At 38.2% G+C, this 23,785-nt stretch overlaps 1 protein-coding gene across 1 annotated transcript in view; it reads right to left on the reverse strand.

Moving 5' to 3' along the window:
- The window catches only part of FGD5 (FYVE, RhoGEF and PH domain containing 5), a 487,598-nt gene that overhangs the window by 120,191 nt on the left and 343,622 nt on the right, over window positions 1–23,785 (reverse strand). The window contains exon 13 of the mRNA XM_053720678.1: window positions 5,135–5,141. Coding sequence (XP_053576653.1) covers window positions 5,135–5,141 — 7 coding nt within the window. The remainder of the gene's footprint in view (window positions 1–5,134; window positions 5,142–23,785) is intronic.

The raw sequence follows: 23,785 nt of genomic DNA on the forward strand, positions 1-23,785 counted from the left end.
GGCCCATGTGGAAGCCACAGCCCTAGTGGAGTGAGCTGTGATTCTTTCAGGAGGCTGCCGTCCGGCAGTCTCATAAGCCAATCGGATGATGCTTTTAAGCCAAAAGGAAAGAGAGGTAGAAGTCGCTTTTTGACCTCTCCTTTTACCAGAATAAACAACAAACAAGGAAGATGTTTGTCTGAAATCTTTTGTAGCCTCTAAATAGAATTTTAGAGCACGGACTACGTCCAAATTGTGTAACAAACGTTCCTTCTTTGAAACTGGATTCGGACATAAAGAAGGTACAACTATCTCCTGGTTAATATTTTTGTTAGAAACAACCTTAGGAAGAAAACCAGGCTTAGTACGCAAAACCACCTTATCTGCATGGAACACCAGATAGGGCGGAGAACACTGCAGAGCAGATAACTCTGAAACTCTTCTAGCAGAAGAAATTGCAACCAAAAACAAAACTTTCCAAGATAGTAACTTAATATCTATGGAATGTAAAGGTTCAAACGGAACCCCTTGAAGAACTGAAAGAACTAGATTTAGACTCCAGGGAGGAGTCAAAGGTCTGTAAACAGGCTTGATCCTAACCAGAGCCTGAACAAATGCTTGAACATCTGGCACAGCTGCCAGTCTTTTGTGTAGTAAGACAGATAAAGCAGAGATCTGTCCCTTTAGAGAACTTGCAGATAATCCTTTCTCCAAACCTTCTTGTAGAAAGGAGAGAATCTTAGGAATTTTTATCTTATTCCATGGGAATCCTTTGGATTCACACCAACAGATATATCTTTTCCATATTTTATGGTAAATCTTTCTAGTTACCGGTTTTCTGGCCTGAACCAGAGTATCTATCACAGAATCTGAAAATCCACGCTTCGATAGAATCAAGCGTTCAATCTCCAAGCCGTCAGCTGGAGGGAGACCAGATTTGGATGTTTGAATGGACCCTGAACAAGAAGGTCCTGTCTCAAAGGTAGCTTCCATGGTGGAACCGATGACATATTCACCAGGTCTGCATACCAAGTCCTGCGTGGCCACGCAGGAGCTATCAAGATCACCGAGGCCCTCTCCTGATTGATCCTGGCTACCAGCCTGGGAATGAGAGGAAACGGTGGAAATACATAAGCTAGGTTGAAGGTCCAAGGTGCTACTAGTGCATCTACTAGAGTCGCCTTGGGATCCCTGGATCTGGACCCGTAGCAAGGAACCTTGAAGTTCTGACGAGACGCCATCAGATCCATGTCTGGAATGCCCCATAATTGAGTTATTTGGGCAAAGATCTCCGGATGGAGTTCCCACTCTCCCGGATGGAATGTCTGACGACTCAGAAAATCCGCCTCCCAGTTTTCCACACCTGGGATGTGGATCGCAGACAGGTGGCAGGAGTGATCCTCCGCTCATTGAATTATTTTGGTCACTTCTTTCATCGCCAGGGAACTCCTTGTTCCCCCCTGATGATTGATATACGCAACAGTCGTCATGTTGTCTGATTGGAACCTTATGAATCTGGCCTTTGCTAGTTGAGGCCAAGCCCTGAGAGCATTGAATATCGCTCTCAGTTCCAGAATGTTTATCGGGAGAAGAGACTCTTCCCGAGACCATAGACCCTGAGCTTTCAGGGATTCCCAGACCGCGCCCCAGCCCACTAGACTGGCGTCGGTCGTGACAATGACCCACTCTGGTCTGCGGAAGCTCATTCCCTGGGACAGATGGTCCAGGGTCAGCCACCAACGGAGTGAATCTCTGGTCTTCTGATCTACTTGAATCATTGGAGACAAGTCTGTATAGTCCCCATTCCACTGTTTGAGCATGCACAGTTGTAATGGTCTTAGATGAATTTGTGCAAAAGGAACTATGTCCATTGCTGCAACCATCAACCCTACTACTTCCATGCACTGCGCTATGGAAGGACGAAGAACAGAATGAAGAACTTGACAAGTGCTTAGAAGTTTTGACTTTCTGACCTCTGTCAGAAAAATCCTCATTTCTAAGGAATCTATTATTGTTCCCAAGAAGGGAACTCTTGTCGACGGAGACAGAGAACTTTTTTCTATGTTCACCTTCCATCCGTGTGATCTGAGAAAGGCCAGAACGATGTCTGTATGAGACTTTGCTTTTGACAGGGACGACGCTTGTATTAGAATGTCGTCCAAGTAAGGTACTACTGCAATGCACCCTCGGTCTTAGAACCGCTAGAAGGGACCCTAGTACCTTTGTGAAAATCCTTGGAGCAGTGGCTAACCCGAATGGGAGGGCCACAAACTGGTAATGCTTGTCCAGAAAAGCGAACCTTAGGAACTGATGATGTTCTTTGTGGATAGGAATATGTAGGTACGCATCCTTTAGATCCACGGTAGTCATAAATTGACTTTCCTGGATAGTGGGTAGAATCGTTCGAATGGTTTCCATCTTGAACGATGGTACCCTGAGAAATTTGTTTAGGATCTTCAAATCCAAAATTGGTCTGAAAGTTCCCTCTTTTTTGGGAACTACGAACAGATTGGAATAAAATCCCATTCCTTGTTCCTTTATTGGAACTGGGTGTATCACTCCCATCTTTAACAGGTCTTCTACACAATGTAAGAACGCCTGTCTCTTTATTTGGTTTGAGGATAAGTGAGACATGTGGAACCTTCCCCTTGGGGGTAGTTCCCTGAATTCCAGGAGATAACCCTGAGAAACTATTTCTAGCGCCCAGGGATCCTGAACATCTCTTGCCCAAGCCTGAGCAAAGAGAGAGAGTCTGCCCCCCACTAGATCCGGTCCCGGATCGGGGGCTACTCCTTCATGCTGTTTTGTTAGCAGCGGCAGGCTTCTTGGCCTGCTTACCCTTGTTCCAGCCTTGCATCGGTTTCCAGGCTGGTTTGGGTTGTGAGGCATTACCCTCTTGCTTAGAGGATGCAGAATTAGAGGCCGGTCCATTCCTGAAATTGCGAAAGGAACAAAAATTAGACTTATTTTTGGCCTTGAAAGGCCAATCTTGTGGAAGGGCGTGGCCCTTTCCCCCAGTGATGTCTGAAATAATCTCTTTCAATTCTGGTCCAAATAGAGTTTTACCTTTGAAAGGGATGTTAAGCAATTTTGTCTTGGATGACACATCCGCTGACCAAGACTTTAGCCAAAGCGCTCTGCGCGCCACGATAGCAAACCCTGAATTTTTCGCCGCTAATCTAGCTAATTGCAAAGCGGCATCTAAAATAAAAGAGTTAGCCAACTTAAGTGCGTGAACTCTGTCCATAACCTCCTCATATGGAGTCTCTCTACTAAGCGAGTTTTCTAGTTCCTCGAACCAGAACCACGCTGCTGTAGTGACAGGAACAATGCACGAAATGGGTTGTAGAAGGTAACCTTGCTGTACAAAAATCTTTTTAAGCAAACCCTCCAATTTTTTATCCATAGGATCTTTGAAAGCACAACTATCTTCAATAGGAATAGTAGTGCGTTTGTTTAGAGTAGAAACTGCCCCCTCGACCTTAGGGACTGTCTGCCATAAGTCCTTTCTGGGGTCAACCATAGGAAATAATTTCTTAAATATAGGGGGGGGGAACAAAAGGTATGCCGGGCTTTTCCCACTCCTTATTTACTATGTCCGCCACCCGCTTGGGTATAGGAAAAGCGTCGGGGTGCACCGGAACCTCTAGGAACTTGTCCATCTTGCATAATTTCTCTGGAATGACCAAGTTGTCACAATCATCCAGAGTAGATAACACCTCCTTAAGCAGTGCGCGGAGATGTTCTAATTTAAATTTAAATGTCACAACATCAGGTTCAGCTTGTTGAGAAATTTTTCCTGAATCTGAAATTTCCCCATCTGACAAAACCTCCCTCATGGCCCCTTCAGATTGGTGTGAGGGTATGACAGAACAATTATCATCAGCGCCCTCCTGCTCTTCAGTGTTTAAAACAGAGCAATCGCGCTTTCTCTGATAAGTAGGCATTTTGGATAAAATATTTGCTATGGAGTTATCCATTACAGCCGTTAATTGTTGCATGGTAATAAGCATTGGCGCACTAGATGTACTAGGGGCCTCCTGTGTGGGCAAAACTGGTGTAGACACAGTAGGAGATGATGTAGTATCATGTTTACTCCCCTCATCTGAGGAATCATCTTGGGCAATTTCATTATCTGTGGCAGTACTGTCCTTACTTTGTTTGGACGCTATGGCACAATTATCACATAAATTTAAATGGGGAGACACATTGGCTTTCATACATATAGAACATAGCTTATCCAAAGGCACAGACATGTTAAACAGGCTTAAACTTGTCAACAAAGCACAAAAAACGTTTTAAAACAAAACCGTTACTGTCTCTTTAAATTTTAAACAGAAAACACTTTATTACTGAATATGTGAAAAAGTATGAAGGAATTGTTCAAAAATTACCAAAATTTCACCACAGTGTCTTAAAGCATTAAGAGTATTGCACACCAAATTTCAGAGCTTTAACCCTTAAAATAACCCCTATACAGTCCCAGCTATAGCCTTTGCTGAGACCCAACCAAGCCCAGAGGGGAATACGATACCAATTGACGCCTTCTAGAAGCTTTTCCAGCAAATTTCAGATCCTCACACATGCATCTGCATGCCCTGCTCTCAAAAAACAACTGCGCAGTAATGGCGCTAAAATGAGGCTCAGTCTACAACTAGGAAGGCCCCCTGACTGGAAAAGGTGTCTAACATAGTGCCTGCCGTTTAATAAACGTTCCCCAAGTTTATAAATGCGAATTGTCAGCATAAATATGAATAAAATGCCCAAATAAAGCAATCGATTTAGCCCATAAAAATGTCTACCAGTTTTTTAGCCCATATTAAGCCCTTTATTCTGTTTGTTTGACTAAGAAAATGGCTTACCGGTCCCCATGAGGGGAAATGACAGCCTTCCAGCATTACATGGTCTTGTTAGAAATATGGCTAGTCATACCTTAAGCAGAAAAGTCTGCTAACTGTTTCCCCCAACTGAAGTTACTTCATCTCAACAGTCCTATGTGGAAACAGCAATCGATTTTAGTTACTGTCTGCTAAAATCATCTTCCTCTCACAAACAGAAATCTTCATCCTTTTCTATTTCAGAGTAAATAGTACATACCAGCACTATTTTAAAATAACAAACACTTGATAGAAGAATAAAAACTACATTTAAACACCAAAAAACTCTTAACCATCTCCGTGGAGATGTTGCCTGTGCAACGGCAAAGAGAATGACTGGGGTGGGCGGAGCCTAGGAGGGACTATATGGCCAGCTTTGCTGGGACTCTTTGCCATTTCCTGTTGGGGAAGAGATATCCCACAAGTAAGGATGACGCCGTGGACCGGACACACCAATGTTGGAGAAAAGTGAGTTACTACAAAAGCTAGTTTTTGACTGTTCCCTAACTAATGAATATGAATAAATAAATAAATATAACTCATTAGTTCCCTAGTCTGTTCTAACTAAGAATTTAAAATTAAAAATCAAAATGTATTTGAAAACTGATATAGTAAAATTACTTATTACTATAGTGAAATTCCCTCATTTAAAATTAGATCTTTTTCTTTTCTTTCTTTTCTATTAACCTTATATACATATTTTATTTATTTATTTCTTAGGGTTAATAATATTATTTAATGTTTAAATATATACTTTTTTATAACATGATACATAAAAAAATATTTATTGTGTCTCCTTGCTTAGAGAATATGTTAATATGTTTTAAAAAAAAAATTATTTTATTTTCTTTTCCTTTCCTATAAGAGATAGCTACAAGGTTAAGATTGGATCTATAATTAGCTATCTAATTTTTATTTATTTACTATTCTGGAAACAAAGTTTATATCTACATTTATATTTTTATTATTACTTCCAAGGTTCATAACTAGTACTTTGTGTCCTATCCTCACTTATTAGTATCATCTATTTATTTATTTATGTTTAGATCCTTAAGATTATTAGTTATTAGTTATTGTTGTATTTATGAATTGTATTTTTTCTACTGCTTATATAAAAAATTGTTATTGAATATATCACAAAATATGTTTATACACACTTATAAACTTCCACATATGAAGTGTTAGAATTTAATTATTTACACATATATATTTATCTATAAGAGAAAGATTGAGTGGATGCCTTGTTTACAGCAAACAATCTTATCACATACTACAGGTGTAACTGTTGACCCATTTACCTAAAGATACCTGGATTGGCTACTTTGCTGTATATAAGCCCATTCACACCTTGAACACATCACCTCTGATGAAGCGCATGTGCGCATGTGCGAAACGCGTCAGATGTTTTTGCTCTGGCTTCACCTTTTGTACCTGCACTCTGCCAATAAACTGGTTTTGAACTGACCTTGGATGTAGCTTTGGTCTCAATCCTTCCCGCCTTTGGGGATTTCTTGCCTGTTATATATATATATATATATATATATATATACACATACAGACATATATATATATACTGTATATGTATATATATATATACACATATATTCACTGTATATATATATATATACACACACACACAGACATATATATATATATACACACACACACACATATATATATATATATATATATATATACATATACACACACACAGACATATATATACAGGGAGTGCAGAATTATTAGGCAAATTAGTATTTTGACCACATCATCCTCTTTATGCATGTTGTCTTACTCCAAGCTGTATAGGCTCGAAAGCCTACTATCAATTAAGCATATTAGGTGATGTGCCTCTCTGTAATGAGAAGGGGTGTGGTCTAATGACATCAACACCCTATATCAGGTGTGCATAATTATTAGGCAACTTCCTTTCCTTTGGCAAAATGGGTCAAAAGAAGGACTTGACAGGCTCAGAAAAGTCAAAAATAGTGAGATATCTTGCAGAGGGATGCACCACTCTTAAAATTGCAAAGCTTCTGAAGCGTGATCATCGAACAATCAAGCGTTTCATTCAAAATAGTCAACAGGGTCGCAAGAAGCGTGTGGAAAAACCAAGGCGCAAAATAACTGCCCATGAACTGAGAAAAGTCAAGCGTGCAGCTGCCAAGATGCCACTTGCCACCAGTTTGGCCATATTTCAGAGCTGCAACATCACTGGAGTGCCCAAAAGCACAAGGTGTGCAATACTCAGAGACATGGCCAAGGTAAGAAAGGCTGAAAGACGACCACCACTGAACAAGACACACAAGCTGAAACGTCAAGACTGGGCCAAGAAATATCTCAAGACTGATTTTTCTAAGGTTTTATGGACTGATGAAATGAGAGTGAGTCTTGATGGGCCAGATGGATGGGCCCGTGGCTGGATTGGTAAAGGGCAGAGAGCTCCAGTCCGACTCAGACGCCAGCAAGGTGGAGGTGGAGTACTGGTTTGGGCTGGTATCATCAAAGATGAGCTTGTGGGGCCTTTTTGGGTTGAGGATGGAGTCAAGCTCAACTCCCAGTCCTACTGCCAGTTTCTGGAAGACACCTTCTTCAAGCAGTGGTACAGGAAGAAGTCTGCATCCTTCAAGAAAAACATGATTTTCATGCAGGACAATGCTCCATCACACCCGTCCAAGTACTCCACAGCGTGGCTGGCAAGAAAGGGTATAAAAGAAGAAAATCTAATGACATGGCCTCCTTGTTCACCTGATCTGAACCCCATTGAGAACCTGTGGTCCATCATCAAATGTGAGATTTATAAGGAGGGAAAACAGTACACCTCTCTGAACAGTGTCTGGGAGGATGTGGTTGCTGCTGCACGCAATGTTGATGGTGAACAGATCAAAACACTGACAGAATCCATGGATGGCAGGCTTTTGAGTGTCCTTGCAAAGAAAGGTGGCTATATTGGTCACTGATTTGTTTTTGTTTTGTTTTTGAATGTCAGAAATGTATATTTGTGAATGTTGAGATGTTATATTGGTTTCACTGGTAAAAATAAATAATTGAAATGTGTATATATTTGTTTTTTGTTAAGTTGCCTAATAATTATGCACAGTAATAGTCACCTGCACACACAGATATCCCCCTAAAATAGCTAAAACTAAAAACAAACTAAAAACTACTTCCAAAAATATTCAGCTTTGATATTAATGAGTTTTTTGGGTTCATTGAGAACATGGTTGTTGTTCAATAATAAAATTAATCCTCAAAAATACAACTTGCCTAATAATTCTGCACTCCCTGTATATATATATATATATATATATATATATATATATATATATATATATATATATATATATATATATATATATATATATATACACACACACACACACAAATACATACATACACACAACGTTTTGTACATAAGCTGTAACCACTACCAAATGTTTGGTAATCTGCATTTATATTGGGTGCATCTTTTGGGATCTGACACATCCGCATATATTGTAAATGTAATATTGTTTCACTTGTCACAATGAATGATGTCCATAAAAAGAAAAGGCAGAGTCTGATTTTATCAGGTCTTCCCCCTCTAGAGACCTTGATTTTTACCAATAAGAGAATATTATAAATAATAATGTACAACTTTGCATATAATGAGACATTCTTATTGGCTCAGAGAAACAAGCGCTCTTATTCATCTCAGCAATTCTCCTGCAGATAGCACAGTGGTATTGGGATGGCAGCTTGTGACAGATGACTGCTCTGTGGCTTTTATTCAGTTTACTTATTACCTTCTGTGCTCACATTAATCTGATTTGTGCAGATCACATGACCCGTACTGACAGAATACATCTCGTTATACCAGGAGCGTTCGTTCTTTTCTCTGCCAGAACATTACAACACATTGCTGATTCTTCTCAGACATAAAAGGCTAAATTACAAGTGGAGCGTTATTTTACAGTCAAGTTGTGCTGTTAGTACAAGTTGAAAGCAAACATTTTTTTCTCCAGCGGTAACCCGACTTGCGCAAAAAGTCGAAATTTGAATATTGCGTTCACACATGCCCCAATAGAAGTCAATGGAGAAAAAAAAACTAACTATTAACATATTCTCTATAGCGCTAACCCGACATGAAATTATAAATATTTAATTTTCCAATGTTGTTTATGTAACAAATATGTTCTATTTATTCATAAATAAATATCACCTAGATTACAAGTTATGCGCGATAGAGGGTATTTAATGAACGCAACAAAAGTTGCATTATTTAACTCTCTATAGCGCAGCAATTATAGGTTTTCAAACAGCCGGCTTGTGCCTGCGATATGGCTGCGTTAAGCTCCATACTGCACACATTCCAAGCGCTGTTTCCAACATCACTAACACTAAATAAATATATTAACTCCTAACCCTAAGCATAACCCTAACGTAACCCTAAGCCTAACCCTAACACCCCCTAACTTAAATATAATTAAAATAAAGCTAAATAAACCTTACAATTATTAACTAAATAATTTCAATATAAAACTAAATACAAACTTACCTGTAAAATAAACCCTAAGCTAGCTACAAAATAACTAATAGTTACATTGTAGCTATCTTAGGTTTTATTTTTATTTCACAGGTGTTTGTATTTATTTGAACTAGGTAGATTAGTTAGTAAATAGTTATTAACTATTTAATAACTACCTAGCTAAAATAAATACAAACTTAACTGTGAAATAAAACCTAAGCAGCCTTACACTAAAACCTAGGATTACAAAATATAACAAACGAAATTGTATTGGCTGTTCAAATTAGCCAATTGAATTTCAGTATATCTCAACCTATTGGCTGATTTGAACAGCCAATAGGATTTCAGTAGCTCCCATCCTATTGGCTGATTTGAATTTCCAAAATAAACTCAGCCAATAGAAATGCATGGGACGCCATCTTGAATCACGTACCTTGCATTGAAGATTCAGTGTACAGCGGCGACCGTATGAAGAGGATGCTCAGCGCCGAATGTCTTCAGGATGGACCCGCTCCGTGCCGCCGGGATGAAGATAGAAGATGCTGCCTGGATAAAGATAGAAGATGCCGCCTGGATGAAGACTTCTCGCCGCCTGGATGAGGACTTCGTCGCCTGGATGAAGATAGAAGATGCCGTCTGGATGAAGACTTCTTGCCGCCTGGATGAGGACTTTGCCGCCTGGATGAAGATCGTTCAAGCGGGACTTCAAAAACTGTAAGTGGATCTTCGGGAGTCAGTAGTTTTTTTAAGGTTTTTTTTTGGGTGGGTTTTTTTTTAGTTTAGGGTTTGGGCTTTAGGAAAAGAGCTGCATGCCCTTTTCAGGTCAAAGCAAAAAAACTAAATGCCCATACAAATGCCCTGTAAGTGGATCTTCGGGAGTCAGTAGTTTTTTTAAGGTTTTTTTTTGGGTGGGTTTTTTTTTAGTTTAGGGTTTGGGCTTTAGGAAAAGAGCTGCATGCCCTTTTCAGGTCAAAGCAAAAAAACTAAATGCCCATACAAATGCCCTTTTTAGGGCAATGGGTAGCTTAGGTTTTTGTTAGAGTTAGGTTTTTTATTTTTTGGGGTTGGTTGGGTGGTGGTTTTACTGTTGGGGGGGTCTTTGAATTTTTTTTACAGGTAAAAGAGCTGTTTAACTTAGGGCAATGCCCTACAAAAGACCCTTTTAAGGGCTATTGGTAGTTTATTGTAGGCTAGGTTTTTTTTCTATTTTGGGTGGCCTTTTTTATTTTGATAGGGCTATTAGATTAGGTGTAATTTTTTTTTATTTTTGATAATTTTGTTTGTTATTATTCATAATTTAGTGTTTGTTATTTTTTGTAATTTAGTCTTATTTTTCGTAATTAGTTAGTTTGTAATTTTTATAGTAGTGTTAGGATTTTTTTAATGTGTATTTTAGTTTAATTTAATTGGTAGTTAGTTTAATATTAGTTAAATAATTATATTAGTTTAATTGTTAGTTTAAACTTTGTTTTTCTAATTTGACAGGTGAGTTTTAATTTAATTTAAGATAGGGAAATTGTAATTTTAACATAAGGTTAGGGGGGCGTTAGGTTTAGGGGTTATTAGTTTAAATTAGTTTATTGCGATGTGGGGGTCTTGCATTTTAGGGGTTACTAGTTTAATTTAGTATATTTCGTTGTGGGGGACTGGCGTTTTAGGGGTTAATAGGTTTATTATAGTGGAGTACTTAATAACTTTAATATAGTGGGGGCGATGTGGGCGGATGGCAGATTAGGGGTTAATAATATTGAAATAGTGTTTGTGATGCAGGAGGGCGGCGGTTTAGGGGTTAAAAACTTTAGTATAGTGGCGACGATGTCGGGAAGCTGCGGAATAGGGGTTAATACATTTTATTAGTGGCAGCGATGTCGGGAGCGCCAGATTAGGGGTTAATAACTTTAATATAGTATTTGCAATGCAGGAGGGCCTCGGTTTAGGGGTTAATAGGTAGTTTATGGGTGTTAGTGTACTTTTTAACACTTTAGTTATGAGTTTTATGTAACAGTTTTGTTGCGTAAAACTCATAACTACTGTTCTCAGATTGCGAAACGGATCTTGTCGGTATAGGCTGGAACGCAGGTTTTTTAGCCTCACCGTAAAACTCGTAATAGCAGCTCTATGTAAGTCCCATGAAAATACATAAATTTTTACTGTGCGGGACTGACGTTGCGTTACAGATTAAAAGGCTTGCGGTACAGCTATACCGACAAGACTTGTAATGGCTGCGGTGCTGTTTTAACGCTGAAAAGACCATTTTTTCAGCGTTAAAACACGAAGTAGACATTGTGAAAACGCAGTCTTTGTTTGCAGTGGTTTCTGACTGGAACAGTCTCATATGCATGCCTTGTGACTTACTGGTTTTTAAATAAAGTGTTATATTTGTATCCACTACTGATTCATTCCATGTGGAGTTTTAACCCAGCTGGGATATCGATCTTTGCCTTTGTCTCCTATTTGGAGTTTTCCTGTGCCCTAACATCTAGATCTTGATTTTGAAGTTCTAGAGAATGTGAGTATCCGTCTTTGCCTTTTAAATATTTGAATAATCACAGGACTTCACTATATGTGTTTTTCCTTTTCTCCCTGAGGTTCACCTGCAAATAACCTTTGTGCACTATGACATTTGTTTGTTTCATTTTATTTATTTGATTGTGATTTGATCAAGTTTATATATTGTTTTGTATATATATATATATACAGGGAGTGCAGAATTATTAGGCAAATGAGTATTTTGACCACATCATCCTCTTTATGCATGTTGTCTTACTCCAAGCTGTATAGGCTCGAAAGCCTACTACCAATTAAGCATATTAGGTGATGTGCATCTCTGTAATGAGAAGGGGTGTGGTCTAATGACATCAACACCCTATATCAGGTGTGCATAATTATTAGGCAACTTCCTTTCCTTTGGCAAAATGGGTCAAAAGAAGGACTTGACAGGCTCAGAAAAGTCAAAAATAGTGAGATATCTTGCAGAGGGATGCAGCACTCTTAAAATTGCAAAGCTTCTGAAGCGTGATCATCGAACAATCAAGCGTTTCATTCAAAATAGTCAACAGGGTCGCAAGAAGCGTGTGGAAAAACCAAGGCGCAAAATAACTGCCCATGAACTGAGAAAAGTCAAGCGTGCAGCTGCCAAGATGCCACTTGCCACCAGTTTGGCCATATTTCAGAGCTGCAACATCACTGGAGTGCCCAAAAGCACAAGGTGTGCAATACTCAGAGACATGGCCAAGGTAAGAAAGACTGAAAGACGACCACCACTGAACAAGACACACAAGCTGAAACGTCAAGACTGGGCCAAGAAATATCTCAAGACTGATTTTTCTAAGGTTTTATGGACTGATGAAATGAGAGTGAGTCTTGATGGGCCAGATGGATGGGCCCGTGGCTGGATTGGTAAAGGGCAGAGAGCTCCAGTCCGACTCAGACGCCAGCAAGGTGGAGGTGGAGTACTGGTTTGGGCTGGTATCATCAAAGATGAGCTTGTGGGGCCTTTTTGGGTTGAGGATGGAGTCAAGCTCAACTCCCAGTCCTACTGCCAGTTTCTGGAAGACACCTTCTTCAAGCAGTGGTACAGGAAGAAGTCTGCATCCTTCACGAAAAACATGATTTTCATGCAGGACAATGCTCCATCACACGCGTCCAAGTACTCCACAGCGTGGCTGGCAAGAAAGGGTATAAAAGAAGAAAATCTAATGACATGGCCTCCTTGTTCACCTGATCTGAACCCCATTGAGAACCTGTGGTCCATCATCAAATGTGAGATTTACAAGGAGGGAAAACAGTACACCTCTCTGAACAGTGTCTGGGAGGCTGTGGTTGCTGCTGCACGCAATGTTGATGGTGAACAGATCAAAACACTGACAGAATCCATGGATGGCAGGCTTTTGAGTGTCCTTGCAAAGAAATGTGGCTATATTGGTCACTGATTTGTTTTGTTTTGTTTTTGAATGTCAGAAATGTATATTTGTGAATGCTGAGATGTTATATTGGTTTCACTGGTAAAAATAAATAATTGAAATGGGTATATATTTGTTTTTTGTTAAGTTGCCTAATAATTATGCACAGTAATAGTCACCTGCACACACAGTTATCCCCCTAAAATAGCTATAACTAAAAACAAACTAAAAACTACTTCCAAAACTATTCAGCTTTGATATTAATGAGTTTTTTGGGTTCATTGAGAACATGGTTGTTGTTCAATAATAAAATTAATCCTCAAAAATACAACTTGCCTAATAATTCTGCACTCCCTGTATATGTGTGTGTGTGTGTTTTGTGCAACTTTTTAGTTTCGGAATACAGTTAACCACAGCTCTGAGATCATGGTAATATTTCTAGCCCAACTTGTAATATCAGTGCAATTAAAAAGGAGCGCAAGCTATTGTGAAAACCTTTGCAAAATCGTTTGCGCTCCACTTGTAATCTAGCCCATGATGTGTCAGTACTGATTCAGCATATGAGCTGGTGCCTAGTTATGATGGTATCATTTATTTCTATAGCACCCAGTGCGCTATATTTCACTTTTGTTGCCTTCTTCTGTTTAATCTCTTTACACCTCTCCTAACTCTAATAGCTCATGGGGCCCCACTGGTCCTATGATTAAGTCTTTATATTTATCTTGTGCTCTCTTGAAGTATTAAATTCACTCTAATATACTGTACTGTTTTTCAAATCTGATGTATATAGGAATAAAGATGACCGAAGACCTGGAAGCGCAATCAGTAGCGAGGTAAATGTTGTATATTGCCCCACATCTGTCCTTTACATAAAGGGGGTTTTACAGTTTTCATTTGCAGGTGAGAAAGTACTGAAAGACTGCTGCAGGAAACCATATTGTTTCATTTGTACACAGCATTCAGCTCAGAGAGCCGCAGAGCCAGATAACAAGCCTTAAAGGTACAGTATACACTAATTGTCATATAACTGCATGTAATAGACACTACTATACAGAATATGTACAGATACTGATATAAATATACAGTATACACTAATTGTCATATAACTGCATGTAATAGACACTACTATACAGAATATGTACAGATACTGATATAAATATACAGTATACACTAATTGTCATATAACTGCATGTAATAGACACTACTATACAGAATATGTACAGATACTGATATAAATATACAGTATACACTAATTGTCATATAACTGCATGTAATAGACACTACTATACAGAATATGTACAGATACTGATATAAATATACAGTATATACTAATTGTCATATAACTGCATGTAATAGACACTACTATACAGAATATGTACAGATACTGATATAAATATACAGTATATACAAATTGTCATATAACTGTATGTAATAGACACTACTATACAGAATATGTACAGATACTGATATAAATATACAGTATACACCAATTGTCATATAACTGCATGTAATAGGCACTACTATACAGAATATGTACAGATACTGATATAAATATACAGTATACACTAATTGTCATATAACTGCATGTAATAGACACTACTATACAGAATATGTACAGACACTGATATAAATATACAGTATACACTAATTGTCATATAACTGCATGTAATAGACACTACTATACATAATATGTACAGATACTGATATAAATATACAGTATACACTAATTGTCATATAACTGCATGTAATAGACACTACTATACAGAATATGTACAGATACTGATATAAATATACAGTATACACTAATTGTCATATAACTGCATGTAATAGACACTACTATACAGAATATGTACAGATACTGATATAAATATACAGTATACACTAATTGTCATATAACTGCATGTAATAGACACTACTATACAGAATATGTACAGATACTGATATAAATATACAGTATATACAAATTGTCATATAACTGCATGTAATAGACACTACTATACAGCATATGTACAGATACTGATATAAATATACAGTATACACTAATTGTCATATAACTGCATGTAATAGACACTACTATACAGCATATGTACAGATACTGATATAAATATACAGTATACACTAATTGTCATATAACTGCATGTAATAGACATTACTATACAGCATATGTACAGATACTGATATAAATATACAGTATACACTAATTGTCATATAACTGCATGTAATAGACACTACTATACAGAATATGTACAGATACTGATATAAATATACAGTATACACTAATTGTCATATAACTGCATGTAATATACACTACTATACAGAATATGTACAGATACTGATATAAATATACAGTATATACTAATTGTCATATAACTGCATGTAATAGACACTACTATACAGAATATGTACAGATACTGATATAAATATACAGTATATACAAATTGTCATATAACTGTATGTAATAGACACTACTATACAGAATATGTACAGATACTGATATAAATATACAGTATACACCAATTGTCATATAACTGCATGTAATAGGCACTACTATACAGAATATGTACAGATACTGATATAAATATACAGTATACACTAATTGTCATATAACTGCATGTAATAGACACTACTATACAGAATATGTACAGACACTGATATAAATATACAGTATACACTAATTGTCATATAACTGCATGTAATAGACACTACTATACATAATATGTACAGATACTGATATAAATATACAGTATACACTAATTGTCATATAACTGCATGTAATAGACACTACTATACAGAATATGTACAGATACTGATATAAATATACAGTATACACTAATTGTCATATAACTGCATGTAATAGACACTACTATACAGAATATGTACAGATACTGATATAAATATACAGTATACACTAATTGTCATATAACTGCATGTAATAGACACTACTATACAGAATATGTACAGATACTGATATAAATATACAGTATATACAAATTGTCATATAACTGCATGTAATAGACACTACTATACAGCATATGTACAGATACTGATATAAATATACAGTATACACTAATTGTCATATAACTGCATGTAATAGACACTACTATACAGCATATGTACAGATACTGATATAAATATACAGTATACACTAATTGTCATATAACTGCATGTAATAGACATTACTATACAGCATATGTACAGATACTGATATAAATATACAGTATACACTAATTGTCATATAACTGCATGTAATAGACACTACTATACAGAATATGTACAGATACTGATATAAATATACAGTATACACTAATTGTCATATAACTGCATGTAATAGACACTACTATACAGCATATGTACAGATACTGATATAAATATACAGTATACACTAATTGTCATATAACTGCATGTAATAGACACTACTATACAGAATATGTACAGATACTGATATAAATATACAGTATACACTAATTGTCATATAACTGCATGTAATAGACACTACTATACAGCATATGTACAGATACTGATATAAATATACAGTATACACTAATTGTCATATAACTGCATGTAATAGACACTACTATACAGAATATGTACAGATACTGATATAAATATACAGTATACACTAATTGTCATATAACTGCATGTAATAGTCACTACTATACAGAATATGTACAGATACTGATATAAATATACAGTATACACCAATTGTCATATAACTGCATGTAATAGACACTACTATACAGAATATGTACAGATACTGATATAAATATACAGTATACACTAATTGTCATATAACTGCATGTAATAGACACTACTATACAGAATATGTACAGATACTGATATAAATATACAGTATACACTAATTGTCATATAACTGCATGTAATAGACACTACTATACAGAATATGTACAGATACTGATATAAATATACAGTATACACTAATTGTCATAACTGCATGTAATAGACACTACTATACAGAATATGTACAGATACTGATATAAATATACAGTATACACCAATTGTCATATAACTGCATGTAATAGACACTACTATACAGAATATGTACAGATACTGATATAAATATACAGTATACACTAATTGTCATATAACTGAATATAATAGACACTACTATACAGAATATGTACAGATACTGATATAATATACAGTATACACTAATTGTCATATAACTGCATGTAACAGACACTACTATACAGAATATGTACAGATACTGATATAATATACAGTATACACTAATTGTCATATAACTGAATATAATAGACACTACTATACAGAATATGTACAGATACTGATATAAATATACAGTATACACCAATTGTCATATAACTGAATATAATAGACACTACTATACAGAATATGTACAGATACTGATATAATATACAGTATACACTAATTGTCATATAACTGCATGTAATAGACACTACTATACAGAATATGTATAGATACTGATATAAATATACATTATACACTAATTGTCATATAACTGCATGTAACAGACACTACTATACAGAATATGTACAGATACAGATATAAATATACAGTATACACTAATTGTCATATAACTGCATGTAATAGTCACTACTATACAGAATATGTACAGACACTGATATAAATATACAGTATATACTAATTGTCATATAACTGCATGTAACAGACACTACTATACAGAATATGTACAGATACAGATATAAATATACAGTATACACTAATTGTCATATAACTGCATGTAATAGTCACTACTATACAGAATATGTACAGATACTGATATAAATATACAGTATATACTAATTGACATATAACTGCATGTAATAGTCACTACTATACAGAATATGTACAGACACTGATATAAATATACATTATACACTAATTGTCATATAACTGCATGTAACAGACACTACTATACAGAATATGTACAGATACAGATATAAATATACAGTATACACTAATTGTCATATAACTGCATGTAATAGTCACTACTATACAGAATATGTACAGATACTGATATAAATATACAGTATATACTAATTGACATATAACTGCATGTAATAGACACTACAATACAGAATATGTACAGATACTGATATAAATATACAATATACACCAATTGTCATATAACTGCATGTAATAGACACTACTATACAGCCTATGTACAGATACTGATATAAATATACAGTATACACTAATTGTCATATAACTGCATGTAATAGACACTACTATACAGAATATGTACAGATACTGATATAAAACAGAATTTATGCTTGCCTGATAAATTTCTTTCTCCAACGGTGTGTCCGGTCCACGGCGTCATCCTTACTTGTGGGAATATTCTCTTCTCCAACAGGAAATGGCAAAGAGCACAGCAAAAGCTGCCCATATAGCCCCTCCTCTGGCCCCGCCCCCCAGTCATTCGACCGACGGTTAGGAGAAAAAAAGGAGAAACTATAGGGTGCCGTGGTGACTGTAGTGTATAGAGAAAGAAATTTTTCAAACCTGATTAAAAAACCAGGGCGGGCCGTGGACCGGACACACCGTTGGAGAAAGAAATTTATCAGGTAAGCATAAATTCTGTTTTCTCCAACATTGGTGTGTCAGGTCCACGGCGTCATCCTTACTTGTGGGAACCAATACCAAAGCTTTAGGACACGGATGAAGGGAGGGAGCAAATCAGGTTACCTAAACAGAAGGCACCACGGCTTGCAAAACCTTTCTCCCAAAAATAGCCTCCGAAGAAGCATAAGTATTGAATTTGTAAAATTTGGCAAAAGTGTGCAGAGAAGACCAAGTCGCTGCCTTCCATATCTGATCAACAGAAGCCTCGTTCTTGAAGGCCCATGTGGAAGCCACAGCCCTAGTAGAGTGAGCTGTGATTCGTTCAGGAGGCTGCCGTCCGGCAGTCTCATAAGCCAATCGGATGATGCTTTTCAGCCAGAAAGAAAGAGAGGTAGCAGTAGCTTTTTGTCCTCTCCTCTTACCAGAGTAAACGACAAACAAAGATGAAGTTTGTCTGAAATCCTTTGTTGCGTCTAAATAGAACTTTAAAGCACGGACCACATCTAAATTGTGTAACAAACGTTCCTTCTTTGAAACTGGATTCAGACACAGAGAAGGAACAACTATTTCCTGGTTAATATTCTTGTTGGAAACTACTTTTGGAAGAAAACCAGGTTTGGTACGCAAAACGACCTTATCTGAATGGAAAACCAGATAGAGTGGATCACACTGCAAAGCAGATAATTCAGAAACTCTTCTAGCAGAAGAAATAGCAACCAAAAACAGAACTTTCCAAGATAGTAATTTGATATCTATGGAATGTAAAGGTTCAAACGGAACCCTTTGAAGAACTGAAAGAACTAAATTTAGACTCCAAGGAGGAGTCATGGGTCTGTAAACAGGCTTGATTCTGACCAAAGCCTGTACAAAAGCTTGTACATCTGGCACAGCTGCCAGGCGTTTGTGTAACAAAACAGATAAAGCAGAAATCTGTCCTTTTAGAGAACTCGCTGACAACCCTTTATCCAAACCCTCTTAGAGAAAGGAAAGAATCTTAGGAATTTTAATTTTACTCCAGGAGAATCCCTTGGATTCACACCAACAGATATATTTTTTCCATATTTTATGGTAAATCTTTCTAGTCACAGGTTTTCTGGCTTGGACCAGAGTATCTATCACTGAATTTGAAAACCCACGCTTGGATAAAATCAAGCGTTCAATTTCCAAGCAGTCAGCTGCAGAGAAACTAGATTTGGATGTTCGAATGGACCTTGTACTAGAAGATCCTGTCTCAAAGGTAGCTTCCATGGTGGAGCCGATGACATATTCACCAGGTCTGCATACCAAGTCCTGCGTGGCCACGCATGAGCTATCAGGATCACAGAGGCCTTCTCCTGTTTGATCCTGGCTACGAGCCTGGGAAGGAGAGGAAACGGTGGAAACACATAAGCTAGGTTGAACGACCAAGGCGCTACTAATGCATCCACTAGAGTCGCCTTGGGATCCCTGGATCTGGACCCGTAGCAAGGAACTTTGAAGTTCTGACGAGACGCCATCAGATCCATGTCTGGAATGCCCCATAATCGAGTTAACTGGGCAAAGACCTCCGGGTGGAGTTCCCACTCCCCCGGATGGAAAGTCTGACGACTCAAATAATCTGCCTCCAAGTTGTCTACTCCTGGGATGTGAATTGCAGATAGATGGCAGGAGTGATCCTCCGCCCATTTGATGATCTTGGATACCTCTCTCATCGTCAAGGAACTCTTTGTTCCTCCCTGATGGTTGATGTAAGCTACAGTCGTCATGTTGTCCGACTGGAATCTTATTAATCCGGCCTTTGCTAGTTGAGGCCAAGCCCGGAGCGCATTGAATATCGCTCTCAGTTCCAGGATGTTTATCGGGAGAAGAGACTCTTCCCGGGACCATAGACCCTGAGCTTTCAGGGAGTCCCAGACCGCGCCCCAGCCTAATAGACTGGCGTCGGTCGTGACAATGACCCAATCTGGTCTGCGGAAACTCATGCCCTGAGACAGGTGATCCTGAGTCAACCACCAACGGAGTGAGTCTCTGGTTAACTGGTCTACTTGAATCTGGGGAGACAAGTCTGCATAATCCCCATTCCACTGTCTGAGCATGCACAGTTGCAATGGTCTTAGATGAATTCGAGCAAAAGGAACCACGTCCATTGCTGCCACCATTAGACCTATTACTTCCATGCACTGAGCTATGGAAGGCTGAGGAATAGAATGAAGAACTTGACAAGCCTTTAGAAGCTTTAATTTTCTGACCTCTGTCAGAAAGATCTTCATTTCTATAGAATCTATTATTGTTCCCAGAAAGGTAACTCTTGTAGACGGGGACAGGGAACTCTTTTCCACGTTCACCATCCACCCGTGAGACCTGAGAAAGGCTAACACAATGTCTGTATGAGCCTTTGATCTGGAAAGGGACGACGCTTGGATTAGAATGTCGTCTAGGTAAGGTGCCACTGCAATGCCCCTCGGTCTTAGAACCGCTAGATGGGACCCTAGCACCTTTGTGAAAATTCTGGGAGCAGTGGCTAAACCGAACGGAAGAGCCACGAACTGGTAATGTTTGTCCAGAAAGGCGAACCTTAGGAACTGATGATGATCTTTGTGGATAGGAATATGTAGGTACGCATCCTTTAGATCCACGGTAGTCATATATTGACCCTCCTGGATTGTAGGTAAAATAGTTCGAATGGTTTCCATTTTGAACGATGGAACTCTGAGGAATTTGTTTAGAATTTTTAAATCCAGAATTGGTCTGAAAGTTCCCTCTTTTTTGGGAACTACAAACAGGTTTGAGTAAAACCCCTGACCTTGTTCCGCTGTTGGAACTGGGTGTATCACTCCCATCTTTAATAGGTCTCCTACGCAATGTAAGAATGCCTGTCTTTTTATCTGGTCTGAAGATAAGCGAGACATGTGGAACCTTCTCCTTGGAGGAAGTTCCTTGAATTCTAGAAGATAACCCTGAGAGACTATTTCTAGTGCCCAGGGATCCGGAACATCTCTTGCCCAAGCCTGAGCAAAGAGAGAAAGTCTGCCCCCTACTAGATCCGGTCCCGGATCGGGGGCTACCCCTTCATGCTGTCTTGGTAGCAGCAGCAGGCTTCTTGGCCTGTTTACCCTTGTTCCAGCCTTGCATTGGTTTCCAAGCTGGCTTAGCCTGGGAAGCGTTACCCTCTTGTCTAGAGGCTGCAGAGTTAGTTACGAAAGGAACGAAAATTGGACTTATTCTTAGCCTTAAAAGGCCTATCCTGTGGGAGGGCATGGCCCTTTCCCCCAGTGATGTCTGAAATAATCTCCTTCAATTCTGGCCCAAAAAGGGTCTTACCTTTGAAAGGAATATTAAGCAATTTTGTCTTGGAAGATACATCCGCCGACCAAGACTTTAGCCAGAGCGCTCTGCGCGCCACAATTGCAAACCCTGAATTTTTCGCCGCTAACCTCGCCAATTGCAAAGCGGCATCTAAAATAAAGGAATTAGCTAACTTAAGTGCGTGAATTCTGTCCATGACTTCCTCATATGGAGTCTCGTTATTGAACGACTTTTCTAGTTCATCGAACCAAAAACACGCCGCCGTAGTGACAGGAATAATGCACAAAATTGGTTGGAGGAGGAAACCTTGCTGAACAAAAATCTTTTTAAGCAAACCCTCAAATTTTTTATCCATAGGATCTTTAAAAGCACAATTGTCCTCAATGGGAATAGTCGTGCGTTTGGCTAGCGTAGAAACTGCCCCTTCAACCTTAGGGACTGTTTGCCATGTGTCCTTCCTTGGGTCGACCATGGGGAACATTTTCTTAAATATAGGAGGTGGGACAAAAGGTATGCCTGGTTTCTCCCACTCCTTAGTCACTATGTCCGCCACCCTTTTAGGTATCGGAAAGGCATCAGGGTGCACAGGGACCTCTAGGAATTTGTCCATTTTGCACAATTTTTCTGGAATGACCAAAGAGTCACAATCATCCAGAGTAGTTAGTACCTCCTTAAGTAAGGCGCGGAGATGCTCTAACTTAAATTTAAACGTCACAACATCAGGTTCTGCCTGTTGAGAAACTCTACCAGAATCAGAAATTTCTCCCTCCGACAAACCCTCCCTCACTGCCAATTCTGACTGGTGTGAGGGTATGACAGATAAATTATCGTCAGCGCACTCTTGCTCTACTGTATTTAAAACTGAGCAATCACGCTTTCTTTGAAATGCTGGCATTTTGGATAAAATATTAGCTATAGAATTATCCATTACTGCCGTTAATTGTTGCATAGTAACAAGCATTGGCGCGCTAGATGTACTAGGAGTCGCCTGCGCGGGCCTAACTGGTATTGACACAGAAGGAGAGGATGGTGAACTACCCCCACTACCTTCATTTGAGGAATCATCTTGGGCAACCTTATTAAATGTGACAGTACTGTCCTTACTTTGTCTGGATGCCATGGCACAATTATCACATACATTTGAAGGGGGAACCACCTTGGCCTCCATACATACAGAACATGTTCTATCTGAAGGTACAGACATGTTAGACAGGCTTATACAGGCTATTAATGCAATAAAACCGTTTTTAAACAAAACCGTTACTGTCTCTTTAAAAGTTAAACAGAGCTCACTTTATTTCTGAATGTGTGAAAAACTATGAAGGAAATATCCGATCTTTACCAAATTTGCACCTAAGTGTCTTAATGCTTTAAAAGTATTGCACCCCAATTTTCAAGTTTGTAACCCTTTAAATGAGGAAACCGGAGCTGTTTTATCAATTTAACAATTTTAAACCCACTACAGTCCCAGCCACAGCGTTTGCTGCGGCTTCACCTGTCCTTAGGGGTTATTCGCCACCGAACGTTTTAAATGGCCAGCAGACCCTCTCACATGAAGCTGTATGCACTGCATCCAAAAGAAACTGCGCAATTAAGGCGCGAAAATGAGGCTCTGCCTACTAGAGTGAAAGGCCCTTCCTGACTGGGAAAGGTGTCTAAACGACTGCCTG

Source organism: Bombina bombina, chromosome 7, assembly GCF_027579735.1.
Source record: "Bombina bombina isolate aBomBom1 chromosome 7, aBomBom1.pri, whole genome shotgun sequence".
NCBI classification, from domain to species: domain Eukaryota; kingdom Metazoa; phylum Chordata; class Amphibia; order Anura; family Bombinatoridae; genus Bombina; species Bombina bombina.